General features: G+C 42.5%; 1 protein-coding gene across 1 annotated transcript in view; it reads right to left on the minus strand.

The window, feature by feature from the left end:
- Positions 1-22085: 22085 nt before the first annotated feature.
- The window catches only part of LOC104256045 (multiple epidermal growth factor-like domains protein 6), a 205701-nt gene continuing 199915 nt past the window's right edge, over positions 22086-27871 (minus strand). Inside the window, exons 34-37 of the mRNA XM_059822605.1 lie at positions 27549-27677; positions 26749-26874; positions 24166-24294; positions 22086-23126 (exon numbers count right to left, since the gene is read on the minus strand). Of these exons, the coding sequence (XP_059678588.1) occupies positions 23047-23126; positions 24166-24294; positions 26749-26874; positions 27549-27677 (464 nt within the window). The 3' untranslated portion in view covers positions 22086-23046. The remainder of the gene's footprint in view (positions 23127-24165; positions 24295-26748; positions 26875-27548; positions 27678-27871) is intronic.

Raw genomic sequence — 27871 nt, forward strand, 5'->3', positions numbered from 1 at the left:
CGGTGAGTCCACCTGAAGGACAGGTCCCTGTGGGACCCCCCGGGGACAGCACGGTGTGATGGGGTGACCTCCATGGGAGGCGTCCCTGGTGATCCTTCATTTTGGCCTCCAGGAAATTCGAGGCAGAAATATGAGCCCAGAATCAAGCATCACGGGCACAGAAGGTGGGACACATACGTATATGCACTTATATGTACTGCCTCTTCCATTTAGATGAACAGTGCACGTAAATTAAGGGATACCCCAGTAGTTTGTAAGCACTCCTTTAAACAAGCAGGAGCAGCAGCCACCTGTGTGACTTGGGGCTGGATTTATTTAAAGGACAGCAAATGCAACACCTCGCCCTTCCCCCCGAGTCCATGCAAATTGGGCTGTGCTCAGGAAGATGGATTTTCTCCAGACTTTATCAGACATTGTCATCCCTTACCATGAAGTCCTGAAAATGGCTCACAGATTGGGTCGGTCCTGCCTTTCCATGTCTTTCTGTGCCACAGGGTCAGTCCCAATGGGTGAGTGAGAGATGGGTGTGGTGCTGGGCATCCCCCTCCTGCTCCAAAAGCTCTTCAGGACCCTCCTCATCCATCACCCCGCGTCTTTCCGGCGCACAAGGTGACATCGGTGACTCCATCACTGGTTTTTGCCATGATTTCGTGCAGTCCTGACCCATCCGGGAGGGAAAGGGTGATGCCAAAGCAAAGAGCCCCCACGTTCAAATCCGAGCTGAGCTGCTGCCATGGGGGATTCCCAGCAGAGAGGGTGCTTGGGTCACCAAGCCACCTTCAAGGATTTTGATTGTGAAGTGCCTTGGTGAAGTCAGCGGCGGCTCTGCGGCGCACAGCCATTTGCAGGAGGTGTTTGGGAGAAAGAAGATAAATTGTTTGCTCTACGTTTCTGAAAAAGGCCTGTGCAGGTTAGACTCAAGGATATTTTTGACAAAAGATGGCAGGGCAGAAATATTCCGAAGAGGAAAGCTGGATGGCTACACACGGCGTTATTCTCCTAGTCCAAGTGTCAGCAGGATTTATGGACATATTATGCCTTCAACTATTACTACCACAACTGCTAGTTTTACCCAGTCATTAAATACTGGGTTTTTGGAAGAGCTAAGAGCCTTTCATAGTGAAGAAATACAAGTATCCTCATTTTACTATTGGAGAAACAGAGACAGAGCGCAAAGATTTTAGATCTTCCCAAGATCTCAGTCTGTGAAATTGTACTGGAAAACCGCGATGCTCAGGAAAAAAAAAGATACAGATCTAAGAAAGCTTCAACTGTTTTATAGAAACATTTGTGCACATCAAAACATTTCATCCCAGGCCACTGCCACTGCAGGTAGCTGCTAATTAAAATCTGGTGTGCTGTGGCTACCGTCTTTAAATCTCTGGCCAGCATATGCTTTATTTCTCTTCGTTATTTTTTTTTTAACTTCTGACCTTGTCTGATGATAATTTCAAAATTCAGTTTTATGTTTCAAGATTGAGTTTAATAAGCTTGTACGATATATAAAGAGATTATAATTTATTATTTAAAAAGTTTCCTGACAAGATGTCTACAAGAAACATGACCCAAACCACACCGCCTTGTAATAATACCTCTTAAAAATTCCTGACCTCCCACTAAACACTCCTGCAGACTTCCCTGCTTCAGTCCTCGCTGAATATCTCATATATGTCCCCTATAACATTACACAGGAGGAAATGAAACGGGAAAGTCATCAGCTCAGACAGACAAATGATGGCAATTATGTAGCACCGTGTTATTTTCTTTTAGTATTGACAAAATGCACTTTTTCTGACAGCGAGGGGCTGGAGGCTCATGCTAACAGTTTTGGGTCTTCCCTTTTCTTAAAAATGGGCAACTGAGAAAATGGTTCACTGGAAAAGGAGAAATGAGATGGGCTGCTCCTCTGCATACAGGGTGCAGTGAGTACAGGCGGGAGAAGTACAGCCACGAGAAGTACAGGCGGGAGAGGTCCGGGCACGAGAAGTACAGACATAAGCACGAGGAGCACAGTCTCTCTGCTGTCAGCCCCGGCTTACAGGGCTTTGGGTGCTCAGATACCCCCACCCAGGCTCAACCCAGGGGTGATGTTGCCTCCGCCTGCGCCCCAGCAGGACTTTGGGGCCCCTCCGCTCCCCGACCCTGCACCTGCACATCGTGTTCACTGCGACAGAGGTTTTCCCACCGGGCAGTGGTACTCCCGGCTGAGGGCTGTGTCTCCTCTCCCAATGGTTTCCGTGTGCCCGATGCCCCCTCCCTCCCCGCGTGAAATGGCTGTCTCCCTGCCCTGCGTTACACCACCTCGAGGGACTTTATTTGTGGTATGAATCAGCGTAATTGCTGAGCCTTGTCTTCGGGTCCGACTGCAAATCCCCGCTGGGCGAGCCATAGCTGTGGGCCACCACCGCCTGTTTGGCACTGCCGCTGCCCTTGTGTCCTGCAGCTGCAGGTGATGCCCGGGTTGGGCACAGGGTCCGTACCGTATTGACACAGCGATTTGCCAATTTGCAATTCGTGTTGGTATGGATTTCATATTGGCTAAAAAGGACTTGCTTTTCTAGCTGGAGAAGAGCTTTTTAAATTTTTTTTATTTGTTTTTTTTAATTCCTTCTGTTAGGGGTTTGTAACTTTAGGAGTGTCACTGTAAGAGAGCTTTTGTGTGAGCTTTGCCCACAGTATGCCAACAACTATTCATGGTCACTAACAGGTAGAACTGCTCCAGGATTTTAAAGCTTTTAACAAGACCTCGTCTAGACTGGTATTTAGTGGCAATACAATTAAATCATATTGGAAAAGGAAAAAAAAAGAAAGATGAAATTATTTTAATTACCTTTTGAAGCCACTTCTCCCCTGTAGAGGTCAGACCTTGATCTGATTTAAATTGGTGCACATCAGGTGTTACTCCACTGACGTAGCAGCAGTGTAAAGGTTAAAGGGATCATGGCGTTGGTCTATAAGACTAGCTAAAACCTGGTCTGTAGTACAGCTATATTTGCAATAAATTAGTTGTTTGTTTTTTTTTTTTCCTTGCTACAACTTTTGCCAAAGGAGACCCACAGCATGGGGTGGTGACTCAGGACCTCACGTGAAAAGCCTGAGATGCAGACACTGGCCATAAACCTTCCCAGAATGCAGGGATGCGTTTTCCCTGCCTGCTCCCCACTGGCATCTCCTCGCTTTCGCATGCCGCCCTGCCCCGCAGACTCACAGCGTGGAGCAAAGGCCAACAACGGCTTTGCTGAAGGCAGATGCCAGCGGGCTCCCACCAGTGACTGACAGGAGGCATTTGCGGCTGTTCGATGTGACACCGACCCAGGGACCGTTTCGTCTCTGAAAAGGGCTCATGATCCCCAGCCCAGGGTGAGAGAGGGCTGGTCCCTATATATTCCTCCCATACCGTCCCATTTCTCGTTTCCCCATTGTGCTGGGATGGATAGCTCGATGGCGTTGCTTTGCTCCTTGGGCTTTTGCATCCCTCCACATCAGATGCATCTCCGATGTCTGATACTCTTTCCCTAAATGATTAAACCTTCATTTGTTGCTTCCTTGCAACTCCAGATTTTAAAACTATACTTTTTTTTTTTTTTCTGTTGGGTTAGGATCGCTTCCAACTTCCAATCCCCAATTTAGATTACATGCTCAGAAACTAACTCCAAACATTTACTGCGTTTGAAGGTCACAGTGCTATTGATTGATTTCCAGTTATAATGTATGTTGTCCTAACATGAGTTAAAAACATTCTGGGCTAAATCCAAAAATGCTGGGATCAAAGCATCTGGACTTGTTGCTTTCATGTTTGGCACATAAAGGGGCTGGCAGTCACCAATGTGGTCTTGGCTGGGCTATAGTTGTTTTCATTCTCTGATGTGAAACAGTTGGGAATCACAGACCCTCCAACAGTTATAGTGGACTAAATAAAAATTGGCTTAATAACCTGCCAAGCATTTGAAAGTGCCAGTCTCCACAGTTTTTCACAACTTATTGGCTATGGCATGTTTTTCTTTTCATTTCTCTTGAGTGTGTTTTTTTTTTCATCCTCTTTTTTTTTTTTTAAAGAAAGAATTTTCTATAAAATTGGACTTTTTCAGTTGAGTATTTGAAATAGGTAAACTCTTCATCTCATCCGACTCAATTTATCATCTTTGATCTGACTTTACTCATTCCTTTTTGGCTACTCCATCTGATTTTTTTAATTTAAAAAAAAATTATGAAAACATTTTCCCTATCTAACTTATCACATAAGAAAATAAACAAGGGCCGATTTCTTGGCTAGCCCGCCTTAAAGATATCCCAGCACTGCATCTGCACATCAGCTTTTCACTTTCAAATTCACTTTAAACAGATTATTCCTAAAGTTTTTTTATTAGTCTCCCTAAAAGTCTTCTATTTATATTTGCTGTTTATAAAACAGCATCCAGAGGCCATTGTGCAATGCGCTGCACATAGTCACAAGCCATCAAGCTCTCGAGACAAACAATGGAAATACTTTACAGATGGGAGCTGTTTTACAGATGGCGTACGGGGGCAGGAGAGACGCGAAGGTTGGAGAGAGGAAGAAATATGGATGTTGGCCATGGTTGTGAAAGACGCCAGTGGCAGAGCCAGGCACTTAACCCACGTTCCCATCCAATCGCTTCCTTATTAATTAATTTTCCTCTCTCATCCTTTCAGAAGACACATTATAATTTTTACCCCCTTCTCTCACGTTTCTAAAAAAATTAAGCAGTGACGATTGAAAAATCTAATTCTTCATGCACGTCACACGTTTTTCAGTCACTTTGACTGGTTTCAAGGAACATTGCGTTGGCTTTGGGAGTCATGCTTTGGAGCAGACACGGGAGCTGCCCATGGCGAGGGCACCCCGGGGCAGTACCAAGAAGGTCAATGCCTCCAAAGTAAAAGAGTTGGTCCCTTTATTTCAACCTGGGCAACGGCATCATTGTTTCACATTAGGTTGAGGTTTACGCTCAGACAAGTTTTAGTGTAGCCTATTGGTTAGAGGCGGCAATGCTGCCCCTCTCACTTCCCACTCTTGACAGCTAATCCACAGGAAAAGTGAATTTATTGCAGCTCCATCAGCGGTCCAGCCTTGCGCTAGACCTCAGCGTTGAAGATTGATGCGATAAATGTTCTTTGCTCCATCCCTGCCTGGCTTTTAGCAAACATTTCCCGATGGACCACGTGCTGCAAAACCCTTTTCAGCTGCCCAAGCTGAGCTGAATTTCCTTGAATTCATGCAACCCGTATCACAGGGAAAAATAGGAGGAGAAAAAGGACTGCATGGTCCTTAACCTCTGAATGAGGAGCAGGGTCTGCTCTGGCTGATTTTTTAAGCAGCTCATTTTCAACATCTCCGTGAAGCTTCCAATCAGTTCTGGGACGGTAAGACTTGGATTGAAGAGAGACTAAAACCAGCTAAAACAAATGTTTTAGAGACAGTCAGGACATGAGGGATGAAGTGTTTAAGTAAAGAGATGATTTCAGTTCTGGCACCTTTGGCAGGGCTAAATATCTCTTTAGGACTTGTAATAATGAAAAAATGAATCTACTGCTAAGAAAACCAACGGTCAGCATAAAAACCATATTTACCATTAATGTGTAGTCTACAGACATCTAAAAGTAAGATTACTTTACAGTAAAATGAATATAAATTTGTCCTGCTAAAGGATTTTAAGGACTTTTTTGTCTTCAGGTGAAACATTATCAATTGGTGCTGTGTGTGGCTGTATTTATACAGTTTGCTTTTCATATTGCTATTAGAAAACCCTGTGCACATTCTTTCCATGTAAAATAATTTTGTAAAATAACTTAGTCCAACAGTTACACCTAGTCTGAGTATCAAAGTTTTTTTTTTATTTTTAATGTTTTGATTATAAGTGAGTAAATGAGCATATGTGCAATTATATTTTGGGTGCAATAGCTTCAGCCGCCACATTTTGGCATTTTATTTTATTAGCTAAAAGCTCACATATGGTTTCCATGTTTCCAATCTGGCTTTAAGGATGCAATGGCTGAATTAAGCAATGTTTCTCCTCACTCCAATTCCCTTAGATATACTTAAAAAGTCCATTCAGATTATAAAAAAAGTAAATTAAGGTTTATAATATTCAGAAGGTGGCCCATGGTAGTGACTAATACAGTGCTATCTTGTAAGTGCCCTTGCACCCTGCAGAAACTGTTAAAAGCCATGTTTCATAGTTCAAAATATTAAATCACTTCTACGATCCTGTGGGGCAGAGTCATGCCTGAACGCCAAAATATTTCTTTTACGAACAATGATGCTGCTATATCAGCTCAGGGGCCGCCAGATAACGGGACACCCTCCGTGGCCACCGGGATTTGCAGGTCCTCCAGCACCTCCCGACGCTGGACCCGGGGGATTTGGGGAGGCCTTTGAGAGCCCCTGTTCAACTCAGTCTGACAAACCATAGAAAAATGACCTGAGGGAAGGAGCTCAAGGCTATTTGATGCATAGCCATGAGGGTGATCAACAGGAGCTGAGCGAGCAGTGGATGAGGCAGAGGTGTGGAAGAGGGGCACAGCTCTAGGCAGGGCTTCACTGGGGAGAAACGAGCGTGCTGCAGCCTCAGAAACAGCTGCACTTGGGAGAGCAATGGGCTTGAATAACCATTTCATATATATATATACATATATGTCTACACACACACATATGTAAGCTTGAGGAGAATAGCAAAGGTGCTTGTTTTCACATGGGAGATGTGCTAGCTATCTCCCAGTGCACAAAATGTGGTTATGAAAAGGGCAATGAATGACTCTGTATCCCGTGGGGGAAGAAATTGCCTGCGTTTGCAGCGGAGGTGGTGTGGCTTGGATGTTAGGCAAAGCTTCCCAACTGCAAAGGTCGTGAAGCACTTAATGAAAAGAATGAAGTTAGCGAGTCCCTTGAGAAGAGGTTTTCAATAACTGCTCAGGCAAACACATGTCAGGGATGGTCTTGGCATCAGTGCAGCAGCTTGACTATGTGACCTCCCAAGGTCCCAGGCAACCCCACATTTCTGTGAGCTCATGAAAAAGCATCTAGCATGTCTGGAAGCACAGGAGCGTGTGACTTCTCTACTGCATTGAAGCAGATTCAGGATATCTCTCTTTGATATCATTCTTCTCCAGGCTACCCACCTAATCAACAAGCAAACTCTCATGGTCCCTTTTCTGGGCTTCCTAATTTACTTTGGTCCACACGTTTCTGCTGAAGTGGAACAGGATCAAGGTGAGGTGACATGTATGCCCTCCCACTAAGCATCCGTAATTGCTGCTGACTAAAAGTGTGACATCTTTTTCAGAGCCACCTTCTGAGCATAGCCGCTCTGTTTGGGGTTGACATGAGGTGTTCAGAGACTGTAGTACTGTGATCCAATCTGTATCGCATCTTACAGACATAAGAAAAAATGGGTAGGCAGATACTGAGCCCAAACTTCTACCAGTTATCATTGCCGACGGGGGGGAAACTGGTCTCCACTTTCAGGTACTTACCTGAGTTTTTATTGACCAGTAAGCAATCTGCCTGAGTAAAGACCGAAGGATCAGAAATACAGGCTTGCTTCTCCAGATCTTCAAGTTTCCATCTAAATCCATCCTAATGCAGAAAAACATGCAAGTTTGAACATAAATCATATGCATAGGTACACTTAAGTATGGGATTAAACAGTTTGCTGAATAGGGTCCCTACGTTACTACAGCATTGGCTGCTAGTCTTGGCTCTTTTTTCAGCTAAATTGAGATGGGAAAAGGTTTCCACACTGGGCTGAAGCCAAGGGGTTTTTTCTCTCCCTTTCTCTCTCCTTTTTTTTTTTTTCCCCCCTCCAACAGAACAAGATGACAACTGTTTCTATCTTGCTAAGAGCCTGGAATTTAGGTCTTTGGGTGTGGAAAATTCAAGACCAGTTCTCTGCTCAGATGCATTCAAACAAGGGTTGTAAACCCAGTTCTCGCACATGTGAGCTATCCTGAGCACTGGGCTACTTAAAGCAGCCGCATTCTTGTGATGTGGGTAAATCACAGACTAAGAAGTGGAGACAACAGAAGGTATGGTCTGAGTTCATCTGATCTTTCACAGTGCTTTGGTGTTGACAAATGAAGATTTTTCTAAATTTACTTTAATTGAGGCTTCCTAACCAAGTCTAAACATTCAACTGATATTTTAAAAGGTGGCCACTATTTTTTCAGTTCTTCAGAGATAAGTCCCATAACTTTGCCTGGAGTCACGGTGAAGAAGGTGACCTCAGCTTTTCTGAAAATCAGCTTTATGTCTCATGTTTGCGAACAAAATTACTGTCTGCGATCACTTTTAAAAATGTAGACCTTGGAAGTCTTCCCTTCTTAGTACCAGTGAAATGAAATAATCTAAACATTGAGAGTTTGGAGAACAAGTGAATATTGTGTTGAAAAATTCCACATAGTGCCTAGACTGGTCCACATGGACATGCAGTCTGCAAGATCAAGAGATGCTTCAGCCCTTCTGCTGACACTTGAAAAAACCATTACAAGGCTTAAGGAGGAAAACAAAGTAATGGAAACATCCGCTTAAAAGGAACGTTTCCAATCACTGGTACTCCATTCATTACAGGCCTGAGTGGTTCCAGAGACAACAGAAAACTATGCATTGTTGCAATGCCAAGAACAAGAGAGGCAATACGGATGTTGTGTTGCTTCTCACTCATGGCAATCTGAACATTTTCATGCCCTTCCCATCTTGCCCGGCTGTGTGCATCAGCCAGGTTAGTGCCGTTGTCTCACTCGTGACCAAACGCGCGGTGCAGAGCAGGGGGTGGTGGGGGCATTTCAGGGCCCTTCCAGCCAGACACAGGTTGGGTTGGGGTGCTGGCACCAGAGCAGCATCTGCTTGTGCAGCCCCAAGAGCAACATAAGGCATTCACTCAAGAGCAGGCAGACACTGGGCAGGATTTCTGCCTCATGCATTGTCAAGCTAAAAAGCTTTTATGGGAGGTAAAGTTTTTTTATGGGAGGTAAAAACACAGCAGTCATTTAATTAACAATACCTCAAAGTCTTTAGAGAACCACATGGCTGAAGTTTTCCCAGGCCCACTGTGATAACCTTGTTAAAAATTGGACAATATTATTTAATCTTTGCTCTGTAAGCCAGACTTCTGCTATTTCCCCAGCGTCACTGCAGCATGGCAGTTAGTTGCCTACATTACAGCACGGACTCTCCAGCACAGTGAGTATTTGAAAATGTCACCATATGTTACAGGTATCTCAAGAGCACATTCAAAAACTTCGTCTCAAGGCCCTGTAAGACGCACAAAATAATACAGCGCTGTGGTCTTTTTCAGAAAGTGAAGCAGCAGCCCTTCATCAGAGCTTGCTTCCAACCCGTGTCTAAGAGAGGGGAGGGTGCACCATTTCTGGTTAGTACCCAGGGGACTTCTCAAAATACTCACTGCTTCACCAGGTAAGGCAGAAATAACCCTGCATTGTTCAATATTACCTGCATTGAAGTCAACGGGCCAACGGACCATAACCAGGAGCAGGACATCAGCTGCCATGGCGCGGTGTGATGTCCACTGGGGTCTACTGGAGTCATCGAATTCCGTTGAGTTTTGCTCAAGCCAGAATGGGTTAAGAAATGGGTATATGTGGTGAAATTGTGCAACTTGTATTGTTTTGGCACTACATATATTCTACACTAATGATCTTGGCTGAGATAGGGGTTTTTTTGATCTTTCCTTTTTGGCCTCATAACTTAAGCTTACCCAAAAATTTATGGAAAGAATACGCATCAGCTTTATGCCAGTCGGTGAAGATTATTAGTATTTGCAAAGACTATTTTTGTTGTGCTATTTTGCATCTTGGTGCAGTTTTCTAGGTCTCTTAAAAGTAAAAATAAACAAACATCCATACATCTGGGAGCAGATTTCCAAGTGGAGCTCAGCGCCAGTTTTTTTTCCTTTTCTGAGTGCTCAGCACCCACGGTGGGGCCAGATTTTAAAGCCAGTTCAGCTAAACCAGGGCCAGGTTTCCACAGAAACACGGAGATCTGGAGGCTCCCATCGTGACAAATATGTGCAGATTCATCGTTTAACTCATCCTCCCACCCAGGAACGATAAAATGACACAGTAATATAGCAGTAATAACATCAGCTATCGATAACAACAGCAACGACCCTATGACAGACACGTAAACAGCTGGGAGGAATGTTGGCCGTGGAGGGCGATTGCTCAAGTCCCCGGTGAAGACCTGAGTGTTTGCTTATGTTCTTGCTTGGCAAGATACGGCACTATCAAGATACTATTTAGTGTTTGAGTAAGAGTATCATTTCTGACATGCCACTGATTCCTTGAAACATAAGAAAGCCATTGGGAAGGGAGATACGCCGTTGGTAACTGCTCTTCCTTGCCGATTTACTGGGCCTAACCCTGATTTATGAAGTGCAGCTCTGGACAGGATGTTGCCAGTTGAGGCTGCATACAGCATGTCAGCTGCAGAATTTAGGGATGACCTATGTCCTGCAGGGAAATGGCTTTGCACGGGATGGAAGATGATCTGAGCAGGTGTTTTCCATCTCCGGCTTCTATGGCAAATTAAGTCTTTCATTTTGACGACTGCCAAGTGCGCATTTAATTGGATAGGAGAGATAGTTGGGTGAGCAAAGCAGGGAAATCCTGCCCTTAGTCATACAAATAGCCTGATGAATTTCTTTCTGCCACAATCCCTCCTGTTTTGCGTTTCCTTTCCACAAACATTTGATTGAACCGAATTAATGGAAAAGCGATTCCATGGTCTCATGCAAAAGAGTTACTCATTTTTGCACATACAAATACTTGTGCTGGTAATCAGGGGACAATAATGTCATGTGCCAGACAAGCCGCACGGTCAGACGTTGGGTATCTGATTGACATCTGAATATCAAACACAGGAATAGCGAATAGTCACGCCAAAAACCAATTGGTTGAGAAATTAGTGAGAAAAAAAATTAATGTTATGGAATAACAATTACATAGATCACCTACCTTGTAAGAAATTATATTGCATGTTGGGAACAACATTCATTGCGTGTGACTGCTTTGCATGCCGTGTCTTTTTCGTAAGACTTTTTTTCCAGCATTATAAAAAAAAAAAACCCGACAAACCCACACTTATTTGCTCACTGTTTGTAACACTCTGCAACTTTAAAAATTCTTCCTCCCCAGTGCAAACATACTTCATCAGAAAGGCAGCAGCAGAGCCCCACTAAGATGCTTAAGAGGAGGTCAAGAGAAAAGCCATTTACCAGGGGAATCTCTCTCACTCCTTAATACGTTTTTATTACTACCTATGCACACAGTGTTCTCTCAGAGGCTAGATGAATAAATATGCCTCTTTTGAGCAAACATTTATAATGCTATTTGAACATGGGGGAAGAACAGTTTCAGCTTAAAAATGATACTAGCACCATGTTTACATTTTTTTTCCCAAGCTGCAGTTAAAATGAAAATATCCAGACAGACATTCAGCATGAGGCTTGGGAAAGCATGTTTCTTTTGGCCACTTCCACTACAGAATTTCACCTAAAACTGAAATACAAAAGACTGGGGGGGGGGGGGAATACAAAAGAAAGATTTGTTTGTAGATGAATTACTCTGTGCAAATCCATCCAAAAACATCAATGCAATTGTTCATTAATAATAGACTTGGAAGATACTTAGAAATGTTTCTCTTCCTTTGAACTTTCTGCTTTCTGAAGGCAAACAGAGTCCTCGAGCTGGCGATGTACTTGTGCGTAGACTTGGAGCGAAGGAGTGCCCTTTGCCTCCTCCTCCAGCACCCGAAGCCCAGCAGATAAGGCTCTGGCCCGTTTTGGGGGACTCTGGGCTCAGCCCTCGGTGGCAGATCTGCCCCTGGGCAAGGAGCTTTCTCCCGCTTTTTCACCTCTACACATCCAGATTTTAAATTCCCGAGGTCAGGGAACAGCTCTTATTTTATAAGGTGATGGAGGCATGAGCTGGACCTCTGGACACCATCTCAGCAGCATTAGTAATGCCGGTTTCAAGAGGACTCCTCACATACTGAAAGTTAAGCAGTGCTTAAGGGCTTTCCTGGCCGGGGACCGAGGAGGGTAATTAGCCCCTGTAAGGATCCCCGTCCACCGAGCTGCGAGAAACTTCAAATCCCACTGACTTCACTGGCACTTCAGGGCACTCAGCACCTTCCAAGATTAATTCCTCAAGCAGGGAGAGGTCTAGAAACATATATATTAGAGCACTTTACATCTTCAGCTGCAGTAGGGCTCTTTCTGGTGAGCTTGACAAAGGACAGATTATATATTACGTCGTGCCATAAACTTCAGCAATCTAAGAATTCAGAAAATACCCCTTTCTATTACTCTCCTTGCTTTGACATGAAATATTAAACACCGCTTACCAAAGTAACGTTATTGAACACAGATGTCTGCTATCACATTCAAATTGTTCAAGTCAATCTAGGTTTATGTATTTTCTTTACTTAAGCGTTTGTATAAACCCAAGTGTGCCCTGACAGTAATGATTTCACAATATACTATATTCAATTAAGGAGACAAATATGCATTTACATTTTTACTGAACTTTTTTCACACACACACACACACACACACACAAGCTCCAGCTCCAACTTATTTTTGACATTTGGTGGAAAATAAAGGAATAGAAAGGGTGCCACCTACTGAGTCACACAGATATTTTTGGAGGCCAAAAAATCACGCAAATTATGAATATGCTCGCTCATTACAGTTAAAAATAAACAAAAGTTAGAGCTATATTTATAAGCCTGTGGGAAGATAGCCATAGATAGTGTTTTCCTTATCAAATCACTCGGTGACTAGAGGACTTACCAGGGAAGAGGAGACCCCTGCTCCAGCTCCCTCTTGTATCTCAGCGGGTTTCAATTCATCTATTCCTCCGGAAAACCCCAGCAAAATGAATCAGTCTCTGTCATCGCAGTCTGTGAATATATTTTGCAAGCAATTGATGTGATATTCAACAAATGAGAATCTAGAAGCATTGCACCTTCAACGCGAACCGTTCCTCGGGACCCACGTCATTTAACAATCTGTCACTCATTGGAAATGTGTGCTGTTAAATAGCTAGCATGTAAACTGTATCAAATGGATGGGATTTAAGCAGATAGATACCTAAATTTACCACTGAAAAGGTGCGTGAAGCCTGAAGATGATATTTATAATGTACTTAAAGGCTCAAGAATGAAGCCAGGCTCTCAGTACACCTTTTCAAACTCCAGTGTCCCTTTCTGACATCCATCAAGGCACAGTTCAGTCTTTAACAGGTATATCAAAACTGTTGTGCTAGTGCTGCGCTGTCCTCACTTGGGAAGGATAAATGATCAAAATAAACTGCAATGTTTCCTTGATATCAGGCAGAGAAGCTCCCATTCACGGTTTTTCTTTAGTTGCAGAGGTACACAGCTTGGTCAGCCTTGACTTGCACAAGGGGAAGGCTGCCATGCCTACCAAGAGCTCTATAAACACACCTTGAATCAGGAGGTTCACAACTCTCATAAATCATGAGTTTGCATCTGGTCTGAACTGAAGCCAGTGATGAAGAAACACCTTCGAAGGAATGGGGCAAATACAAGAAATCCCTCCCGACTGGCCACCAATGCAGGTCTCCTCCATTCCCTTTTGTGGCCTCTGTACTGAAAAGTCAGGATGTGCCGTGAATAGTTTGTTCCTTAATTTCTTTCCACAGAAGATGAGATACTCCTATTGATTTTCTGTGAAAAAGTTGTAGTCATGACTGATTGGGCCACAGCTTTTTATTCTTCCTGATTGCATGGAGAGCAGGGAGGAGATGCTACACGATGTCAGGTGTGCCCTGCCTCAGGGGAGTGGCATGAAAAGCCCAAGTCTGAGATTTTTTCACCTCTAATGAAGTGGGTCAGCTTTGGGACTGAAAAAGGGTAGATTAAAAAAGAAGAATCACAAGGCTGAGCAAACAAACAACTCAGTGACAAAGACGACTTCTAATACTATGGTAAGGAGGCACTGAAATAGGTTATTTTTCATTTATGGACCACCTTCTCTTCCCTAGTGCTGGTTCCCAAAGGATCCCAAGTGCGTGCCCAACACACCCCATTAATCCCTCCCTGCTGAGTGCAAGCTTAGCTCCTCTGAGCCCCCACCAGACCTGCAGATGCAGCTTTATCTTGGTCTTTGCAGATGCAGACAGACCAGAGGTTTTCACAGGTATCACGTTTGCCAACATTTCTTGCGTAGGGGACTGGTGTAGCAATAACATACTTGGGAAAATAATTGTGAAACATTAACAAGTCCTTATTGTTAACAGGTGTTTCTGGCAGAGATTCCTTCAGGGCAACTTGGACAACGCACCACGCTTGAGTTGGCAATGGCATTTTTTCCCAGAGGGACCGTCAAAGTCTCTTGTGTGGTGCTTTGTATTCCTGGCAGCAGAGTCGGGAAGAAACCCAGTTTTCAACATCCTCCTTCATGCCTACTCAAAATAAAACATTCATTTATCGGCTGTAATGATGTTTTTCACATCTCCCATGACTTGGCACACGCTTATCACGTGATAGCTGTAACGCAGGACACCGAAGCCATTTATGTACTCAAGATAACAGGCACTGTGCATTCGTCCCTTTTTCAGTTGCTGAAGTGTTCAGGGGCTGTTCTCTGCTTGCACAAGCACTCACTGAGATGATACGCGTTAAAATGGATTTTTACTGCTGCCATGTTTAGGTGAAATCATTCTGTCCCAAACCCTTACAGACCTTTTTTGATTTTTCCCAGGGGAGGCAGCCCTGGCTCTCCAGAGGGCCCTGTATAGTAGTGGAGGGGGGGCTGCACCCCGGGAGTAGCACTGTTTTGGGGTTTTTTAAGGGAAAAAAAAAGGAAAAGAAAAGCTAAGGGTTTTTTTGGAGCTACAAGTCAGAAATAGAAATTTCACTCCAAATTCATCACAGCACTATACTTAGTTTTTAGGGTAAAAAAACCTGGACTTAAAGAGCTGGATGCACTGCCCCAAGTCACGCTTCTCCCTTAGCCCTTGTAGATAGCACATAATATATAGACAGCACGTTACATATAGATGTAGATAGCACATTATCAGACCAGTGACACTGGACTACCAAATTAATGTGCAAAGCTTTCCGAGGGAAGGAAAACTCCAGGTACCACTCCACAGCAGAAGGGTTTGCAGCAAGAAACCAAACCAACCCAACCCCCGCTAACACCCTATTCCAAGACGTGAAGATTTTCCAGGTGCTTGACTTTGACCTTAACTTTTTAAGTAACATATTTTGGAGGGACGAATCCCGCTGGATCAGAGGGGAGACTTTGCTACAACAATAGCTGCCCTGGCAAACTGTCTCCTTTCAACACATTCTTGAGTTTGTATTTTAACTGGTTTTGCCACATTGGCAGCCAAAAATAACTATTTTCTGATCAAATTCACTAGTTCTCGTAAAAAATTTAACATGCTAAATGTGACTGTGAACAATTCTAATAGTCCTTCAAGGTGTCTGTTCAAACCTCTGGCTTTTGAGAGGGTGGAGAAGGGCTCTGCAAAAGGCTCGAGCAGAGCGATGCCCTGGCCCGAGTGGTCTGTTGCGAGGCTGCTCCTGCAGCGTTCCCATCCCTCGTCACCCAGGAATACGGCCCGTATTTAATGCGGCGCTATTACTCTTGCGATTCTGTACTTCATATATACCCTTAAGGTTAAAGTAGTAATTAAGAGCAGCCTTCTCATGTGCCTCAGAGTACAAGGCCAAGATCCACAATGGCTACCACAACATAAATGTCAAATAGAAAAGGGAAAAAAAGCAAACCGACAGGCAGGAATTACACCCCCCGCTCTGCTCGCACCGATCTTACTCTTTGCTGATGACATACAGCAAGGAATCCTACTGCGTATCTTACAGGACATATAAATCATTTAAAACTGGATTTCTGGTTGAAAAAAAACCTCCAGCTGCGAAAACCAGAGAATTTTCATTAAGTCACTTTGTAAGTAATTTATAGCACGCTAAGACTTACAAAATAACAAAGAAATGACAGGCCAGTTTCTTGTTAATGAGAACGGGAACAACAGGCCAGAATCAGTGGGAACACGGAGAATTTCCAGCCCGCATACGGCTCCACTTAACCAGGCGATGTGCGCTCGGTTAACTCTGGCGCTCCCACGCTGGGAAGCCTCCCCGCCATCTTCAAAGCAGAGGACAGAGGTGAGACAACCCTTGAATTTCACAATGGGCTTCCTTCATGTTTCTGGGTGGACCAAGAAGGACTTGTAGGTAGAAAGGAAACACCGACGCGAAGCACAGAAACTTCTGCAAATTGGAGAGCAGCAAATTTTGGATTGCTTTTGGCAAGAGATCTGTGCAAGCACTAAGGCCATCTGAGCAGAGATGGTCTCAGCTGCTGTGGACAAACACGGTGGGCTCGGAGCAGGACCATCACCGTGCTACGTTTGTGCAGCCTTTGCTCAGATGGGCCGTGGTCTACAGCCGATGCTAGCAGGTTGTACTTTGCTGTATTAACTAAGTAGCCAAGATTTGACCTTTGAGGAGCAGCAAGCCTAACTCTTTGAGCTCTTACACCAAGAGATCACAGACCTTAAAATAATTAATTAGTTTAATCATAATTAGGCCCTTGGAGTCACTAGAGGGAGACATGAGCACATGCCTTAAGCCAAGATGTTACATCTGGACAGGAGAAAACACCCCATAGATGATGGCATGAAGCATTTTAAACATTAACTATAATATCTACACCACATGCAGCTTCTCAAGATGTTTTGCTGTCATCAGCTTACTAAAAGATAAAGATTTATTGGGCTATTACTGAAAAGGAAGCTAGATACTGCCAAATGGCATGGACAGTTAGATGACTAGTTGCTGACATCTTTATTCATATATAAAACAACACAACTGAGTTGTATTTTTTTTTAACTACCACGCTTGAAGAAATCAACAAAGCAGTGCCTTATCATACAGAACTTGTAAGTAATTTTAAAATCATTTATGGGCTTTGGACAGTTTTTTTTACTGTGTGCCTACAGAATACTCTATTAACACCCTGTGAACTTTTAGTGCTGACTACAATAAGAGATAAGCAGTGCTGGCTACAGATTGGTGTAACAGTGTCTGAAGATGCTGAGGGGACCATACCATGGAGCAGTGCTTCCTGGATCACGGTCACAAGATCACTTTTATTCCCATGCCATACATCTATTGGAGGCATAAGTGAACTTTTCAAGTGCTGCAAATGGCTTTTCTAAAGGTTTAAGACATAGACCAATGCCAGCTGTGCACAGGTTGAGACTATTAACCCACCATGTTGATCAGCTCTTAGTGGCAATCATTGGGACTGAAAGGTTAGTGCACTAACTTCTACAATTTCTTTGAATAGTTTAAATATTGCTTCTAATAAAGAAATTATTGAATAAGTTGCAGTGATTATAGAGCTATCTTTATAATGCATGTTAAAAAGATGACAAGCCAAACGAACTTAATTATTCTACTCCTTGTTGAAAACTGTATGAACAATGAAGTAAATCACATACAAAATCCTGCAGTACTACAGAGCTCAACTTAAAAGTGTTTGCTCTAAAATTCAAAAATAAGTCCAAGCCTGCAGAGCTGTTCTCCCAGAAGCTAGCTAGCTGTATCTGTCCACTTTTCTCTGACAGCTTGATATACTGTCCCCCTTTGTTACACATTTTGAATTCAATTTAGCATGCTACTTCCAATTAACCAGCACACACTTATTGCATTATTTGGCATTAAACAGGCACATGTGTTCCTTTAGCTCCTGCCAACGTGAGAAGACAATACCCCTAAGGTGAACCGGGCTATTTGCTCGGCGAGTATTAGGCTCTGGGAAGTGTCCAAGAAGGCTGATGGAAGCCTGCAGGTGTGCGGTTTCAAATGCCTTCAAAGTGTTTCATGCCCAAGTCTTCCAGAAATGTTACGCTACATAACCATCCTCTTCCAGCAAGATTTATGCTGTGTTTTGAATATTTCTAATACTCTGGAGTCTGAGTGCCAGAAACCTCTATTTATCAGGCTCGGTCACTGGACAAGTTGCTCTGGTCAGGGATCATATATAAACCCATTTATATATAGGCCATTATTTATTCTACACAAACTACTAAAAGCAGGTGTGATTTCAGGGTGTTTGCTCTGAATGGGAATTAGTTTAACAGAGTAAAGTTTCATCCACAACATAAGCCTATTGCTTCAAGACTATCAATAAGGAGAAAACAAGAACAAGAAGTTTTAATGATATGTATATAAAAAAATCAGCATCCTTTCACTATGATGCGTGCACAACAGAAAGTACAGTACAGTTTTGAGATACATCTCATATTCTTTCAAGGGGGGTTACAAATTCACAAAGACATAATATTGCTATGCAAGTGCTTATTAAAAGCAATAAGAAGAACAGAATAAACAACTTATGCTCTACAAATCTGAGATTCGGTGTTTACCGCTGGAAATTGCTTCACACAGTGTTAGAATTTCAAGCTTTGACCCTGCAAAAGAATTACTGGGCACAGTCATAACTCACACATGGAGCTGCTGCAGTCAGCCACAGGTCAACACGCAGGAAAAGTCCTTCAAGAACTAAGAACCGAGAAGGTTTCTGGCCTAAATATTAAAAAAAATTAACACGGGGATGGAAGGCTGGAGGTTTCTTGGTCCACCAGTTCCCTCAAGGACCCTTCCTAAGCTTTTCTTTGCTCTGAAGAAGCTAAGAAGCTAAAGAAGCTAAACTCCAACAGAAGTGTTGTTATTTGTCACTGTTAGATCAACAGTATGAAGCCATGATGGCTCCAAAATGTGTCTTGGGCTCTTCTGGGAAGGACATAAAGGTATAATTTCCATGTTTGTCCCGTTGGCAACTCCTGATGCTATGATGGTTATTACTTACACAAACAGAAATCTGCAGCCAATCAAAATAATATGGTTGGCAAGAAATCTGGGCAAACTTTAATAGCTACAGTTCTTCAGCATAAAAAGGATAAAAGTAGAATAATAATTTTTGGCAGGGGAAGCGAGGAATTTTTAAAATTCTGATTGTTTTCCTATGAGGATAGTGTTATAAATACTGAAGTCTAACTTAAAACATGTTGTTCTGGTTTCATGAATTCACATTGAGTAAGATTCTGCTGGACCCACTGAGTTACACTCAACTCGTTTCCACTCTTCTCAAACTGAAGTTATCTGGAATACACAACAAGGTAAGAGAGTGGGATTTGGCACAGAAACTGCATGGTCAAAATAATTTAAATGTCTTTCTGAAAGGAGTTATCTGTGCATGCAAGTGTGTTACAGTAGAATACACAGAGCACTCTTTTCAAGAAAGCATAATTAACTTCAGCCTTCTGGGAAATGGAGAGCCAAGAAAGGCATTTACCAAGTGGAAGATGGACATAAATTGAAATACAAAAAACATTTTCACTGAAGTTTTCACTTTCATTTTCAACACGCTCCAGTGCTATGTTCAGGACAGTATCAGCCTGACAGTCTTTCACTGGAATCTGATGAAGCAAATAAGCAGCGTTATATTATTTTACTAGCAATTACACTCACTTGCCACAAAATTAATCTATGGAAAAGCTGATTTAGTAGTTTTTCCATTAAAAAAGTCCATGCTGTCTAATAAAGACTATTTTGTAGACACAGAATTAGGTAAATTTGTTAATCTGCAGTAAGGAGCAGAATCAAAGCATACTAATGATATCAAAAGCAAGTATGCTTCCTTAATTAATATCTAATGATGTAAAGTTTTGGCTCTTCTTCTAGAAAACAACATCCTGTAAACATTTCCCTGCCTTGCAAAAAAAGTCAAAACCTTCACAAATAGAGAACCAAGAGAAGACATTCAAAACTACCCCAATCAAAATTAATCTTTTAATATTTTTGAAATACTTAATTTTGATTTTTACCTTTATATGAGTGTACTTTGTTTTGGAACAAAAAGTCATATTGAGTCCTGAATCAGAATGATCTGTTTAACTGCACTGAGGTGAACTTCTTTCCCCAAGGAAATAACATAAAGAACCTAACAAGTATTTTGAAGGAGGAATGAATAAAAAAATACTATTGCATGTGAATGGTTTTGTATGAATTGGCATTTTCTGATTTAAAAAAAAGTTTGCTGAAATATTTCCCAGGCAGATCTACTTGGGCCTCTAATTCATTGGCACAGGCTCAGTATCAGTCACTTAAAACATGCATTTCATCAGGTACCTAAAATTGTGACATTCTTTAAAAATACTTAACACAAAAATCTTTTATTTCCTATCCTACATATTTACAATTCTATTATCAAGGTACTGTGGAAAATGTAAACAAGTATACACAAGTGTAAATAACATGGCTTGAGAAAGGTTTTCCCTTTGATTAGCTGCTCTAATCACGTATCAGTATACATAGATAAGAAAAAAAACAGTACATTTTATAAACTGCTGTCAAAGAGCAAAATGTAGGTTCTTGGGTTTTATGCATTAGCTGCTGAGCAACCATACCAGTCTTAGGGCATCTTTCCCTACACTGAAATGTCCGACATACTGGAGGAGGGCCAGTGGAGGGGCACCGAGGTAATCGGGGCTGATACAGCTGGGTCTGAGGGAGAGGGTTTGCTTGGTCTTCAGAAGAGAAGACCAAGGGGAGGTATTATTGCTGTCTTCAACTACCCCATGGGGGCTGTAGATGAGATGAAGCCAAACATTTCTCAGAGATGCACAATGAAAGGATGAGAAGCGGCGGACCAAAGTTGAAACTTAGGAAATTCTGATTACAAACTAGGAAAACAAAAAATTGCGAGCATGAAACTTTCACTGGGACAGGGCCTCAAAGAGGTTGTGAGATCTCCATCCTTGGAGATATTCAGAACTCAACTGGAGGAATCTTCGAGCAACCCCATTTAACTTTGAAGTTGACATGGCTTTGAAGGGAAGCCTGGACCTCCAGAGGTCTCTTACAACTCAACTTATTGTATGATTCTATGAACTATCGTGACTATAATGCAATGCTTGCATTACTATTGTAGTTCGGCTCTGCAGTAAATACATAGTTGAGATCAAAAAGATGTCAATCGCTTGACTTGGGTCATTCTTCTCCAGCCGTTGCTAAGATTATATCTAATTGTCTGACACAAGATTTACCTTGTCAGCTCCAGTTCAGTGAAATTTCCCCAAAATCACGTAATTGTAGGATCAGATCCAGGCCAGCACATCTCCAAAAGAATATTTAAAATGTCACAGCTGACAGTAAAGCCCTGCTGAGAGCCACACACTTCTGACTAGTTTTGGGACAACAATTTTGTCACATTCACATTGAGTAAACTTCCCAGCGACATTCACAGAGCTCCAAAGAAGTAGTGACAAGGGATCAGCATCAGCGCCTGTGTTTTCTGGCTGGAAGCACAGTTGGTTAATGAATTTTGACACATTCACAAATATCCTTACTGTGTTTAGGATGACTTCCAATACCTATGAAGTGATGAACAACAACAATAAGAGTTCCATGAAGCTTGAAAATTACCTACCGAACCTGTATTGCTTCCAGTAGATCACAGTTTGAATTAAAGTCCCAGGTGAGCCAGTATCACTTGCTTCGTACTGGACAGTTAATGACTGCAGATGTGTTTAAGACCTGAGACGAACCATGGGGTAAAACTCTTACTTCACCTACTCATTATCCAACCGCAACAACAAACGGCATCTTTAAAAATCACAAGTTAGCATCAATTATTGTTACTTTGTCTCTCCTAAGACAAGAATCTTCTCTTGCAGAGTTGCAATTTGTTATGGTGTGTGAATGGTAGTGTGAACACAAGACCGGGAACGGCCCGTACTACCAGGTCTACTGAGCCCATGGTCCTGATGTCCTTTAATAAGTGCACTTTTGATATAGTCAGACTCAATAGGTTACTACATAGGTTTTGTAACTCCTAACCTAAAGAGAGGTATAAAGAGGCACTCTTGAGATCTTTTAGTCTGGTTAATATAGAATATTAAAATAGTGAACAGTATTTCTTTATAACGACTTAGTTCTATATTAAAGAACAACCTGTCTAAACAGACAAAATAGCACCAAAACGTCTTTGTTCTATTAAGTGACCAACAGCAGCTGTTGAATGGTGTCAGGACTTTTTAAAGCTGACTTAATTGAACTATTGTGCAGTAAAGGAGCATTAAAATCCTTTATATAAAGAACACAAAGATTATCTTCAAGCATCTATCCTTGCTTACTATCTGCTTTTTCTGCCTAAGATAAAACTCTTTCCTGCATTAGAAGGTACTGTTTATGAGAACTGCTGCACAGTTTGACTTGACAAACCACTGAGAAACTCAACTGACAAGATGGGAGAATGCAGAAAACCAGAAGAGCCTGACAGATGACATCCTGCTCTTTAGAAGATGGATTCAGACGTAAGCAAGATACAGATTGGAGACCTTCCAATCAGTCAATCCACACTAGAAATGTGCTACATATTCTTAAATTAATTAACAACTTATCGAGGACTGTGGTGGATTCTTCTTCAGTTGCAAGTTTAAAATTAGATTGGATGCCTTTCTAGAGCACACAATGTTATTCAAAGAGGAATTAATTTGGTGAATCCCACTAGTTTCTGTGCAATGTGATTTTGCAGAGAATCCATATTGGCTTCATAATCCGTGAAACGCTCATTAAACTTCAAGCGGGTTTAGAAAGTAACTTATACGTGGTGCGGCTCACTGCACGTTGATACGTTACATACTGCTTTTCCTGATAGTCTTTGGAGCTGGTCTTATTAAAAACATGTCCAAGCTTTCAAACAATGATTTATATTATATATCAGAAAGAATGTCCAGAGCAGATTAATGGAGGGGTAAGAGGCTAGGAATAAATACATGAAACAGATTCAACTTTTTAAGAGGATCCAGCTACTAAATGGCCTCTGTAGTCTTCCATAAGAAGTGTGAATACTTCAGTACAATTCAAGCTGAATTGAATAGCTGTTTTCATATCCAAATTCAAATACCGTCTGTGCATATAAAACAGTTCATTTATTAGTCCAAATGTTACTGTTGTAGAGCTCTTGGAAAAATACTCCCTCTTTCTTGAGTTTGTTCTTCATAAAAAGGAAGCTTTGGAGGGCCACCTAGAGAATTAAGTAGAAACACAGTTTCAGGTCTATATAACATAATACTGCAATATTACATAGATTATACAATTTACACTTAAATAATTCAATAAATGGTACTCTTCAAAAGAAGGTAGAGGACTGAGTTACACTGGCTGCCTCACAGAGGCAGTGAGCAGGCAAAATAATAAAACATCTCTCAAACAGAAGGTTCCCAAGGTGTTTCCTAAACTAAATGAAGAATTGCATGGTGTCACCATCAAGCCAGTTGTGATTAGACTACAAGTGGAAGGAAACTTTCACTCAGCACTATACCTCATTAAGAAGAGAAATTATATAAATGAAAAAACCACATAACCCTTTTGTGATAGTGCAATGAGCTCTTTAGTACCCACACAGATCAATCCAAATCTATTTTCCAATGTTTTATCTACTTATCTGGCTTATCACATCTCATCATGCTCTTCAAAACCTGGCCTCTACGAAAAGTAAGTGAATGTGATGGCACGTACCACAAGTAAACCTCCTTATTCGTCTTACAGAGCCTGTGGATATCAACTATTTCAGGGCAAGATTTCACACTGGCAGGCATAGAAGAATGTACAGCTCTCCAGCACAGCTGTGCTGGAGGCAACCACGAGAATCCTTCAGCAGTCTGTGCAAGATCTCCCCAGCCTGCTCTGAGGGGAAACCTCTGCACTGAGCCAGTTCAGCTTGGCCAAGACCTCACAACCACCTGGAACGACTCCTGGCATTTGCAGCGTCCCCTGGCATTTGCACCATTAGACTTCTGGACCTTTAGGAGGGCAGCACACACCAACACAACCCTTCCAAGCAAAGCTAATGCTATCACAGGCTCTGAGTTTTTCACCAGAGATGGAAATGCAGAACGGCTTCTGCCTCACACAGCCAGACACAGAAACTGTGGTGACTGCTGCTGAGCACCATGTTTGCGTGGTGAGTTGATACTCTGGTCCAGACGATCCACTGACCACCACCATAGTCAATGCATTATTTCTCGTACTAAGAAAGCCTGCACATCTCCAGCTTGTGTTACCTTCTTTGCAGGTTGGCCCCATCCACGTGGCTGGACATACGCAGTTCCCGTTGTACGGATTGCACTGGGATTTGCTGGCACACTGGCATCGCAGGGAGCAGTCAGGGCCGTACTGGTCTGACCCGCATTCTGGAAGGACAGAAGTGTTTGGAAGATGGTGAATGCCCCCTAGTTCTCCCCCCCCTAGTCTCCCTGTTCTCCGGGATCAGGAAGCTACTTAGACACCTACATCTCTTAACATTAAAACACGACATTTTGGAAAGCCTTGCAGTCCTCAAGTTTCATCTACCGCATGGTCCGCCCAAACTGTAGCCCGGCTGTCCTAAAGATGTTCCCAGAATAGAAATCATTCCTGGTGTAAAAACAGGGGTTGACAGCCCAGCGGAAAATATCTTGGGATCTGCTCAGGAAAGTTACTGTCAGCATCCTGGATCCACACTATCTCCTCCACCTCCCCACTGCACAGCTCGGCTGTCAGTGTGCACCAGCAAAGAGCCTTCACTCAAAGAATGTGAAATTGAAAATTAATCCATTTTATATATACTCTTATGTCTTACTCTGACTGCACAATTCTGCTGCCTCCTGGCAAATTAAACTCACAAAATGTCTCAGTCCCAAATACAAATACATTTCATACCTAGGCTGACAAATTCTCACTGCAATTTTTTTATGCAGTCAGAGTACAGGCATGAAGGAAAAGTTAGCAGCAGGTCACAAGGCAGAGTGCTAAATACACTGTAAACAATAGCCCTCTCTCCCTCACCTCGCTAGAAAATACTGTAAATAATCAAGGCTCTCGCTTTCTCACAGAGGCACCATTAGGTAAATAAAAGTGCTGCTGAGCCCCACATCAGCTGCAGCCCCAACACGTGGGAGAACGCTCCCCGTGCGCTCAGAGCTTGCCCTTTTCAATTAAGAAACGTTATGAGAAAAGGTCTCCCTGAACACCTCTGGACCTGATTTTAATTTATGTAATACCACATTTTCATGTTAATAACAATGTGTATTTAAGACATCTGTTTGAAAGTCTGCAATGTTAATTTACTACAGAAAAAGAGCGCCCATAAAAGTCTGTTATATTCTCTCTCTTTTTTTTTTTAATTAACATTTTGCCTGTTTAATGGGTGCTTTACCAGAGTTCAAATTAAAATCAGGCCTTTTATCTTTATGGCCGCTGCACAGTCACAGCTGCTCACAGTTATATCACAGATGAACTGAGCCTAATTGAAAATAAAAATGCAAATAAAACCTACCCCATAACAGCTTTTCATGGATGGGGGCTACCCTAGCTGATTTAAGAAAAATAAAAATGACTCCTAGAGTTTGCAAGAAGCAAAACCTCGGTTCACATTTGTGGTGCTGAGCTTCCCCCTTGCGTTCCGCTTCTGCCTAAAATTTTGCTGGAAAGGCCCCTGGGTGCCCAGCGCCGTGCCGGCTGCGGGGGAGGCTGGCGTCCCCCACCGGACCGGCGCCTGCAGGCTGGGTGGCTTCGGTTTCTGACCACAGGACAGTGCGGAGAGGGAAGCAAATCATTTTCCATTTTAGTTCTGCAGGTTGCACTAGCACTTAAGCTCCCAGCAATCACTTTGCATTAGTAACAGGCTGTTTAAAGCTGTTTCCTGTCCTATCCTAAAACAAAAGGAGAAACAATATTCTCCCACTGTGATTCGGTTGCTCAGGAGGGTTACGGTTCCTGGTGTGAACCTCCGATATCAGCACATGGACGTTCACACCTTTTATCTCGTTTGCTACATCGTTAGGATCACAAATCTCTTCTTACACTTGTTTAAACCACTGCAGTTCCTTTTACTCCAGTGATTACCCTAAATCTCTACCGGCATAACTGCGATCAGAATCCGGCTCAAGAATCTGGCTTGCCATTGCTGCCTCTCAACCCTGCAACTATCTCATCAGGATACAGTGGTGGGATTGGTTTTCCCTACAGGAGAATTTTCTCACCTATTTTTATACCCTTGTTACAAAATAATTCTGCTGTCGTGGGCCAACCATTTCCCAAACACACAGCCCAAGTGCCTGTGCTGCAAATGAGGGAATTTTATTTGGATTAAATGTTCCTGGGCTACTGCTGAACCCCAGGCAGAGCTGCTGCAGCTCCGCTACCCTCATCCGCAGGGATCCCACCCTGCTTCCCGGGGAAGCAAACCTGGAGCTGGACATACTTTTGGGTTGGTCTGAAAAGGGTCACAATGTCTGTGTGACAAAACACACGGCAATCGCATCCCTTCGTGTCCATTTGCACCCTCTCCAGTCTTCCCCACTATGTCTGCAAAACTGTGGGCTTCTCGGTATATTCCTGAGCAGCGCGTGTTCTCCAAAACGCAGGGCAAACGACATTTTCCAGCTGACCCATAAACAGTTTTCCTATCGGTGTATCAACTGGAATATTGATTAAATCAAGAGGTACAGCCTGTTGATAAAGCTGTTGATAACCCATAAGAGTAATTTGCTACAAACAATGTGTTCTTGAACACCAGCAAATGTCCTTTTACAGTTACGCTTAGACCAACAGGTCATATTTGTTTAAGTATACATAGTCCAGCCCTTAGAAAATATTACCCTTACCAATGTCACATTTGTCTCCAGTCTTCCCAGGTGGGCAAAGGCACTTCCCAGTCTCTGGATCGCAAGGAGCATCTCCGCAGTCGCACCGGTGCCGGCACCTCTCTCCAAACCAGCCCCTGTCGCAGCCTGACAGCAAGAGCACTTTTTTAGATGCACATTTGAGTGGCAAGATGTACATTAAGCCAGAAGAGTTTTTCCAGGATGTCTCAGAGGAAAGCTCATAAACACTCTTCTGAAGCTAGTGTAAATGCCAAGTTTAATGAAGAATCGAACAGAGCGGAATAGGCATAATATTTATATGAACTCTCCTTATGTTGGGTTCGTCTAATTTAACCTATCAAAGCTATCTGTAAATCTGTCCCAGAAATGTAACTGGCACTTATTTTCATTTTTAATTAGAACTCTCTAGAAGACTATTCCATAACACTCCACAGGTCTGACATGCACCTATTTAATCATCTTATTTGGAGTTTTAGAAGCAAATTTAAAATCAGTAAAAAGAACTTATATTTAATAAACAACATGTGGAACTCATTGCTGCAAGACATCACGGAGACCAGGACTTTCACCTTATTAACTGGAACCAGATTAGTTAATTTATAAGGAAATGAGAACACCCAGCTATGTAACAGGTAAACAATCCCAAATCTAGTGTTTCAGGATATTCATAAAGCTCAAAATGTGGAAGAAGTTGGTCTCAACAAACAAACATTTGAGTAATGACACGGGGTTTTTTGAGTTTTATTTTGGTTTTTTGTTTGTTTGGTTTTTTTTCTCTTACATCAGAGGGGTGCAAGTACCTTTCTCACAGTAGACACCTTGATAACCCAGAGGACAAATGCACTGTCCTGTCACTGCATCGCAGCTCGCTCCATTTTTACAGGCACATGCATGAAGACAGCTTAGCCCATAAAATCCAAGGGGACACCCTGAAAAATGAAAGTTTCACATGAGGAAGGTGTATGAAGAAAAATGTACATCCCTTTAAAAATCCCTTGTATTCTATGCTACATTCCCTGGGAGCCAACAAAAACTATATTTACCATTAACTCTAATAATGCCTTGGGCTTTTAAACTTGTACCACCCCAGCATCAGAGCTATGCAAGTTACTCAGCTCTGGAA

This window comes from Gavia stellata, chromosome 11 (genome assembly GCF_030936135.1).
Source record: "Gavia stellata isolate bGavSte3 chromosome 11, bGavSte3.hap2, whole genome shotgun sequence".
Classification (NCBI taxonomy): domain Eukaryota; kingdom Metazoa; phylum Chordata; class Aves; order Gaviiformes; family Gaviidae; genus Gavia; species Gavia stellata.